The 7,716-nt window shown below is 62.5% G+C and overlaps 3 protein-coding genes across 3 annotated transcripts; all 3 read left to right on the forward strand.

Moving 5' to 3' along the window:
* Nucleotides 1-548: 548 nt before the first annotated feature.
* Nucleotides 549-2,276, forward strand: LOC104057241 (interferon-induced transmembrane protein 1). Its single transcript, XM_009558577.2, has 2 exons — nt 549-857; nt 2,001-2,276. The coding sequence occupies exons 1-2, from the start codon at nt 549-551 to the stop codon at nt 2,166-2,168; spliced, it is 477 nt and encodes a 158-aa protein (XP_009556872.2). The 3' UTR covers nt 2,169-2,276.
* Nucleotides 2,277-3,036: 760 nt separating this feature from the next.
* Nucleotides 3,037-4,734, forward strand: LOC128852281 (dispanin subfamily A member 2b-like). The gene is made up of 2 exons (XM_054067972.1): nt 3,037-3,295; nt 4,291-4,734. The coding sequence occupies exons 1-2, from the start codon at nt 3,119-3,121 to the stop codon at nt 4,441-4,443; spliced, it is 330 nt and encodes a 109-aa protein (XP_053923947.1). The 5' UTR covers nt 3,037-3,118; the 3' UTR covers nt 4,444-4,734.
* A 194-nt stretch (nt 4,735-4,928) lies between these two features.
* Nucleotides 4,929-7,087, forward strand: LOC104057226 (interferon-induced transmembrane protein 5). Its single transcript, XM_009558563.2, has 2 exons — nt 4,929-5,738; nt 6,432-7,087. Exons 1-2 carry the CDS (start codon nt 5,562-5,564, stop codon nt 6,648-6,650), a joined length of 396 nt encoding a protein of 131 aa, XP_009556858.2. The 5' UTR covers nt 4,929-5,561; the 3' UTR covers nt 6,651-7,087.
* The last annotated feature ends 629 nt before the right edge of the window (nt 7,088-7,716 follow it).

Below are 7,716 nucleotides of genomic sequence, written 5' to 3' on the forward strand. Positions count from 1 at the left end.
GGGGTTTACTTCCCTGATGCTTTCTTGAAGCTTTCTTCTCTTTTTTACCAACCTGCAAACTGTGTTTTTTTGGGGGCCCACAAGCCCCCCCTTGCCCCGGCTGCAAGCCCTTGTCATGGCGGCAACACCCAAAGGGAGGAGAAAAGCCTGGAAACCCAGTGTGCAAACCCAGCCATTGGGCGATCCCTGCTGGCTTCAGCCTCCACGGGCAGGGATCGAGCCCTTGGCGGTGGTTTGCAGGTGGGAAGGGGCTCTCAGGAAGGTGGCACTTCCCTGCTGTCCCCCTGTGCCGTGTGTCCCTGCTGTCACTGAATAAACTCACGCACGGCTCTGTCCAGGGCAGAAATCTCTTATCAGCCCAAGAGGACCTAAACCAGAGGACTGGGTGAGGCGCCCAACCCATGGCATCGCCCAACCCATGGCATCGCCCAACCCATGGGCATCGCCTCCCGCCTGCCCCCAGCCCATGCCGGGGAGCGCCCCCTCCCTGCCCCACAACCCACCCCTGAGACCCGGTGCACCCGCCCTGGTGTCCTGCACGGTGTCAGATGAGGACGCCCCACCCTGGCAAACCCTTCCCCTTGCCTATAAGTAGCACAGGCGCCGGTGCCCGTTCTCACCACCGGTGCCACTACACAGCCATGGAGAGCTCCCCGCAGTCCGTCAGCATCAACATGCAGCCCTACAGCAAGAACACGGCAGGTAGCCCGGCCACCGCCTTCGGCCCCACCGTTACCACTTATGTTCAGCAGAACCCTGACCCCAGCCCTCAAGACTTTGTCCTCTGGTCCCTCTTCAACACCATGTTCTGCAACGTCTTCTGCCTGGGCTTCATCGCACTTGCCTTCTCCGTCAAGGTAAGGGGAAAGTCACTCCCATCCCACAACCCTGCTGCTCAGCTCGGGGCTCCCATCTTCTGCCATGCCAGGGCTCCCTAATCCCATCTTTCCCTCTGCCATCTTGTACCACCCTCTCTCACCTTGTCCCATCTTGTTCCACTCCACCGAATCCCATCCTGTCCCACCCTATCAAATCTCATTGTATCCCATTCCATCTCGACCTGTCCCATCTTGTTCCACCCCAACGAATCATGTCCTGTCCCATCCAATTTCACCTTGTCCCATCCTGTTCAATCTTGTCCCACCCTGTCCCATCCTGCCCCAAACTGCCCCATCCCTACCTTGCTCCCCATCCTTCTGTCCACGAGACGTACCCCTGCTCCCTCCTGCCACATCCAGCCCCACCGCGCTGCTCCACACCCAACATCCCTGACAAAGCCACCATCTGATGGCCACCCATCCTCCTTCAGTGCTCTGGGGAAGGGGGACCCGGGCAGTGTGGTGGGTCCCTATCTCCTCCCGCAGACTCGAGGGAGCCCCAAACGTCTCCTGACGTGGTGATAAGATGGGCAACCAGGTCCCTGCTCCCTCCCGCGGCACGCCCACAACCACGGCAAGACCTTGCCCCTACCTGAGATAAGGAAGAGCTGCTCCCTGCTTGTTTCTCCTTTGTTATCTTGAAAGCAAATAATTTTTAACGAGTGCCTTGATAACCGCAGAGAGGCGCAGGTTGGCATCTGCCAGCATCGCTGCAACCGCCTCACCGGGCGTTCTCACCTAGAGCCCCGTCTTCTGCCCGGTGGTCCCCGCTCTGAGCTCCTGCTCCGGCCCCGACAGCACTGGGTGAGAGGAGCCAAGCGTAATTGCTTTTAATAAGCCATTAGGAGAGTGGTTTCAGGTTGCTGTGAGCTCCATTTCCATTGCATTGGGATGAGTTTCTTGGGAGTGAGGCAGAGCCCCACCAATGCCGGTGCCAGGCTTTGGTGATGCCATCTGCACGATGGCAAAGGGGTGTTCCCTTGGGCCACCGCCACCAATCCCCTAAGTCCCTCTTGAGTGCCTCAAGTTCCCTTTGAGTCCCCCAAGTCCCCCTTGAGTCACCATTGCCCTCGGGCTTGCATGGTTTCCACACCCATCCCATCTCACTTTACCAATCCGCAGGCCAGAGACAGGAAAATCGCCCAGGACCCGGCCAGCGCTGTTGCCTTTGGGAAGACAGCCAGGTCTCTGAACATCGCAGCCCTCTGCCTGGGCGTCATCACCATCATTATAGGCATCGTGCTGCTGGTCATCACCAGCAGGACCATCATTGTGGACAGGCCCTACTGAACCCTACCCACCAAGGAGCGGTGGCACCACGGCCTTGTTTTTCCTTCCTCTCCACTCTGCTCATCCCAAAACCACCCACTTTGCTCGTGATAGAGACGTACGGTGCCCGTGGGTTCGTACTCCTCGCTCCCACCAGCCAAGGGGGTGTCCTCGGGCAGCCTTCCCGGTGCCCCCTTGCTGGGATCACCCTCTTCAGCATGAGTGCATGGGGGAGCTCGCAGCAAATAAAGCTCCTTCTTCACCATTCTCCTCGGAAACATCGTACTCTTGGGTCCTGGGAGGTGTTTTCACCCCAAGCAGTCACACCGCGGGGGGCCGGGGCTGCCCTGTGACTCAGGCGTGGGGGGAGGCAGGGGTCGTGAGGAAGAGCAGCAGAAAAAGGGCTTGGAAAGGGGGTGCCGTGCCGGTGCTGTTGGTCAAACAGAAACATCCCACCCTCCAGGTCCAATTTCTGTGCCCTCTCTTGCCTGTGTCAGCCACGGCGGAGGTCCCGGGGGCGGTGGAGAGAAGATGACAGAGGGTGTGTGATGGGGGGACAGTGGAGGAGGAACACCGGAGAGAGGGTGATGGGGTAGGGGTTCCCGCGCCTTGGATGGCGGCGCCTCCCACTGAGGATAGGGGGTGGTGGGGACAGGAGGATGGAGCGGGAGGTTGGGGGGATGTGAAGGAGGAGGGTGATGGGGGGGTGGAAAATGGGGGAGTGACGGAGGGGGGATAACGGGGAAAGGGTGACGGTGGAGAGAGGGTGACGGGCAGGGGTGTGAGGGGGAAGGGGGCCACGGACGGGGATGACGGGGCGCTGGGGAGGGGGACGATGGGGGACAGGGTGGCGGGTGGGGCGGTGAGGAGGGGGCGGTGTGCGGGTGTCCCCGGCCCCGCCCGCCGGGAGGGCTCTGCCGGCCGCGGCCGCCCCGGCGCTGCCTTCCGCGCTGCCGCCGCTCGCTCGGGCCATGAAGCCGCGGCGGGGGGAGGTGTCCATCGCGCTGCAGCCCCACGAGCCGGGGGGGGACACGACCCCTGAGCAGCGCCCCCAGGACTACTTCGCCTGGTCCTTCTTCAACGTGCTGCTGGGGCACCTCGCCTACCTGGGCTGCCTCTGCCTGCCCGCGCTGCTGCTCTCCATCAGGGTGAGGCGGCGGGGACCCCCATCGGGACCCCCAACTCGGGACACCCCCACCGCCCCCGGATCCCCGACCAGGACCCCCACTCGCCCTGGGACCCCCAATACGGACCCCCCAACCAGGACCCCTAACTCAAGAACACCCTCCCCTCCCCACCCCGGACCGCCGACCCGGGACCCCCAACTCGGGAACCGCCCAGACCCCACCGCCTACCTTGGACCCCCGACCCAGGACCCCCAACTCAGGTCCCCCCCTCCCGGGACCCCCTGACCCACCCTCCCGGCCACGGCCCCGTGCCCCAGGACCCCCAACTCGGGACCCCTCCAACTCAGCTCGGACCCCCTACCCGTGCCCCCTCCCCCCCCCCACCCCCCCCGGACCCTCCACCCGCTCCAGCCCCACCCCAGGACCCCCGACTCACCTCGGACTCCCTACCTGCCCCCCAAGGACTCCCTGACAGAGCCCCCACAACCCCATCCCTGCGCTGAGACCCCTCTCCTCTGATCTAGCCTCTCCCCCCCCAGTCTGTTTCTCCCAGCCCATCCTGCCCACACTGATCCCCCTCCAGTCCGGTCCCACCAAATCACCCCAACTGGGACCCCACCACTGATGTGGACCCCCACCAGCCAGTTCCCCTGACCCAGCTTCTCCCCACAGACCCAGAATCCCGCAGTCCTGTCCCCCTGACCCAGCCTGACCAGGAACCCCCCCCCCAGCCTGGACCCCCAAGTCCAGCACCCCTGACCCAGCCCATACCCCCACCTCACGACCCCCCAATCAGGTCCCCTGACCCAGCCTGACCCGAGATCCCCACATCGGTTCTCCCCCATACCGGAACCCCCCGATCCGTTCCCCCTGATCCAGCCACCCCCCAAGCACGCTGTGGCTTCACCTGCTGCCCCAGGGCGATGAGCCCCCGAGGTCCCACCATCATCTTGCAGCCCCTCGCAGGCTGGGACAGACCCCGACGCCCCTCTCTGAGCCTCCCATTTGCCCCACAGGCGCGTGACTGCAATTTGCTGGGGGACCTGGAGGGTGCTCGGCGGCACGGCCTCCGTGCCAAGGTGTTGAACATCATCTGCACCGTTCTGATGGTCGTCGCCGTGGTGTCCGTCGTCGTCCTGGCCATCATCCTTGTAACCTCTTCCCGGTGATCACTGCGTGGCCACCAGCCTGCTGGCTTCCACCCTGGGGGGTGCTTCTCCCCCCAGGATGTCCCTTTGGCCCCGCTTTGGGCGCGGGACAGCGGACACGACGCCCTGTCCCCGTGCTGCCTGCACCCTTGGGTGTCCCAGCACGGCCACCCCCTGGAAGCAGGTGGGTGGGCCAGGTTGGGACATGGGGCACAGCCCCACTCTCTCCTTGGCTCACACGCCTGCCAGAGACCTGCTGGCCTTCCCAATGTCTAACTCAGCTGCGCTGCGTGTCAGTGTCACTGCTGCCACAAATAAAGCTTGTCCTGCCAAAGCTCCTCACCTCTCGCCTTGTTCCCAGTGGGGAAGGAGAAGAGGGTCCTTGTGCATCTTCGGGACAGCCTCCCCCTCCTGCCACCGGCACGTGCTGCCCACCGGCACCCCGGTGCTGCCACCACCGCTGCGCTGCCAGCCCAGACCACGGAGAAGAGTTCCTAGAGGTTCAGGCATGGCAGAAGCAAATGAACCCCAAATCTGTGTGCTCCTCTGGCCGCACACACCCCCTGTCCCACCACACAGCCCCGTCTCCCTCTAGAGAACCCCACAGAGCTTTGCCAGAAGCAGCTCGTCCACTTTTTAGTGTTAAGTTCCCATTTAACGCAGCCCAAACGCACTGTGAATAAGGGGACCTCCCAGCCAAGACCAGCTCACGGCACCCTGGCACCAAGGGGTCTCCTCAGTCAAGTCCATTGAGGGACTGGTCTGAAGGCATCCTGGCAGCAAGGATCTATCTCGTATCAGCCCCTCGAGGTGATGGTCACTTCTTTCCAAAGTCATCCCATGGCTCCATCCTGGCAGACCTCTCCCTGGCTCATGCTGGAGCAGTCTGTGCTCCTCATCGCAGGAGGAAGGCTGGCTATAAAAAGCCTGTAGGCTTGTGGAACCAGCTCTGTTTCTCACAGCTGCCAGCCAAGCCTTCCTGATAACCACAGCGCGCCGAGGGCTGTAATTTCCCAGGTTTATATATAGAGGAGGGGAGGTCGTGCCAGAGAAGGGGACCATATAAAGGGGCCACCCAGCCGCGCTGCCCAGCCGCGCTGGTGGAGCGGGAGAGCCGCGGGGTGCCCCTGTCCGTGGCCATGGACACCTCTTACCCGCGGGAGGATCACTTGCCCACGCCAGCTCACAAGCGGGAGCAGTCTTCCACCACTCGCATCTCCCTGCCGCCTCGTGATCACCTCGTCTGGTCGATCTTCAACACCATCTACATGAACTTCTGCTGCCTGGGCTTTGTGGCGCTTGCCTTCTCCGTCAAGGTATGGGCACCAAGCAGGGATGGGAGAGGGAAGGTTTGGGGTTGCCTGGGAGCCCTCTCCATGCCGATGCCATGGCTTCCAGAGGAGGCACGGAGCATCTGAAACAGAGGCACTCTCCAGAGGAGGCACGGAGCATCTGAAACAGAGGCACTCTCCAGAGGAGGCACGGAGCTGGGATGGGAGATAAGAGCCCAACACCTCCAACAGGCTGGTTGCACGCGGTGCTCTCTCCTGGTAGAGCCCCCCCAGTTTTCCTGCTGCCCATTAAGGAGGCTGTGAGACCCCCCAGCCTCACCACCTGGGGACCAAGGGCTGCTCCCTAGAAGATGCTGTGGGGCCGTGGTGTCCGCAGTCTCTCCACTCACCCTCTGGCAGGAGCAGCTCCAGCTGGACTGAGCCAGGGTGGGGAGACGAGGGAAAGCCAGGGCTGGAGCCGGCCAGGCTCCCAAAGGAGCAGTAGGGAAACCCCAGTGGCAGTGACAGCAGGGCTGGTGGGAGCACGCAGAGCCAGCGGCAGCCTGGGATGGGAGGATGGATGGGTCCGGTGGGGGGCTGGCCAGCAGCGTGGCACTGCCTGGAGGGGCAAATTGCGGGCTGTGGGGTGCTGAGCCACATAGTCAGGCTGTGAGGAGGCACAGGGAGGGAGCTGCGGGCAAGCCTGCGCACCGCTGCCCTGACTCTCCGCTGTTGCAGGCACGGGACCGGAAAGTGGCTGGGGACGTGGAAGCTGCTCGGCGCTTCAGCTCCAAAGCCAGGTGCTACAATGCCCTGGCCACGGCGGGGAGCGTGGTGCTACCGCTTCTGCTGGCCGCCCTGGTCATCACGGGTGTCATTCACCTCTCCAAGCTCGCCCACGAGTCCGTCGGCTTCTTCACCTACCAGTTCAGCGGGAGCGATGATGAGGACAAGTGACCAGTGGGCAAGGGGCGGCATGGAAACTCCTTCATATCGCAGCTGGCCCCCTACAAAGGACCACTGGTCCAGCATAACCCGGCCACCACCCAGCTCTGCCGCCCAGGGCCACATCTGCAAGCTCTCGTACCCCCCAGGCAGTGCGAGGTCAGGGAGACGCAGCCCCACTTTCCCCACACCGCTGTGTCCTCCACCCCTGGCCCCAAGAGACCCAACTCTGGCTCCCAGCTCAGTTCTCTGTGTTCCCCCTGTGTTTTCGTATCTTCCTCTACCCCAAGTGGAGTCCAGAATCCCCAGTTACTATTTAAATCATTAAACCGTGTTACACACTGCAAGTCCTCCGTGTGCGTGTGTGCAGGGCAAGGCGGTGCTAAGGGGACGCCATAAATACAGCTTTTCCACTTTCCTCTCACTCTTCGTGGCCAGGAGAAGGAATGATCTCCGTGATCCTCAGAACCACCCAGCCTAAAACTGCCCCAGGCCCTTCCCAAGATGAGCTGAGACCTGCAAACTCATTGCAGCAAAGCAGAAGTCTCCCAGTACATCTCTGGGTGAGGAGGGAGAGGATAAGCCCAGGATGTAACCGGACTGCTCCGTGCATTCTCCCCGCTTCCCAGAGCCAGCTCACATTGGCAACTGGACTGAAAGGATCCTTTTGGGGGGAACAACCCCTTTCAGTGCCCCTGGGACCTGGCTTGGAGCTGGGATTTAATCCCAGCCCCCCAAATCCAAAGTGCAGTGCAACCCTCAGGGCTGTTATGGGGGGCGAGCAGACGGAGGGGTCCTTTCGTCCTGCCCTGCAGCCAGAAATGCTGCTAATTAAGGGTTGAATGACTTTTGACAGGCCTGAGGGACAGCCAGTGTAATTATAAGGCAGGGGAGGCACTGCGCCTCCTTCCCTAAGTGCTTCCACATGCTGACTGCAGCAAGGAGCAGCCACAGCGCTTTTTATAAACCCCGCGGGCTCAGCGAGATTCCTGGGGTTTGGAGAGGGGCAGGGAATGGCCCCGGCTCTGCCCCACATCTGCCCCAGCCAAGGCGTGGGGCTGGGGAACAGGAACCGCCC

The sequence above is a fragment of the Cuculus canorus genome, chromosome 5 (assembly GCF_017976375.1).
Source record: "Cuculus canorus isolate bCucCan1 chromosome 5, bCucCan1.pri, whole genome shotgun sequence".
Classification (NCBI taxonomy): Eukaryota; Metazoa; Chordata; class Aves; order Cuculiformes; family Cuculidae; genus Cuculus; species Cuculus canorus.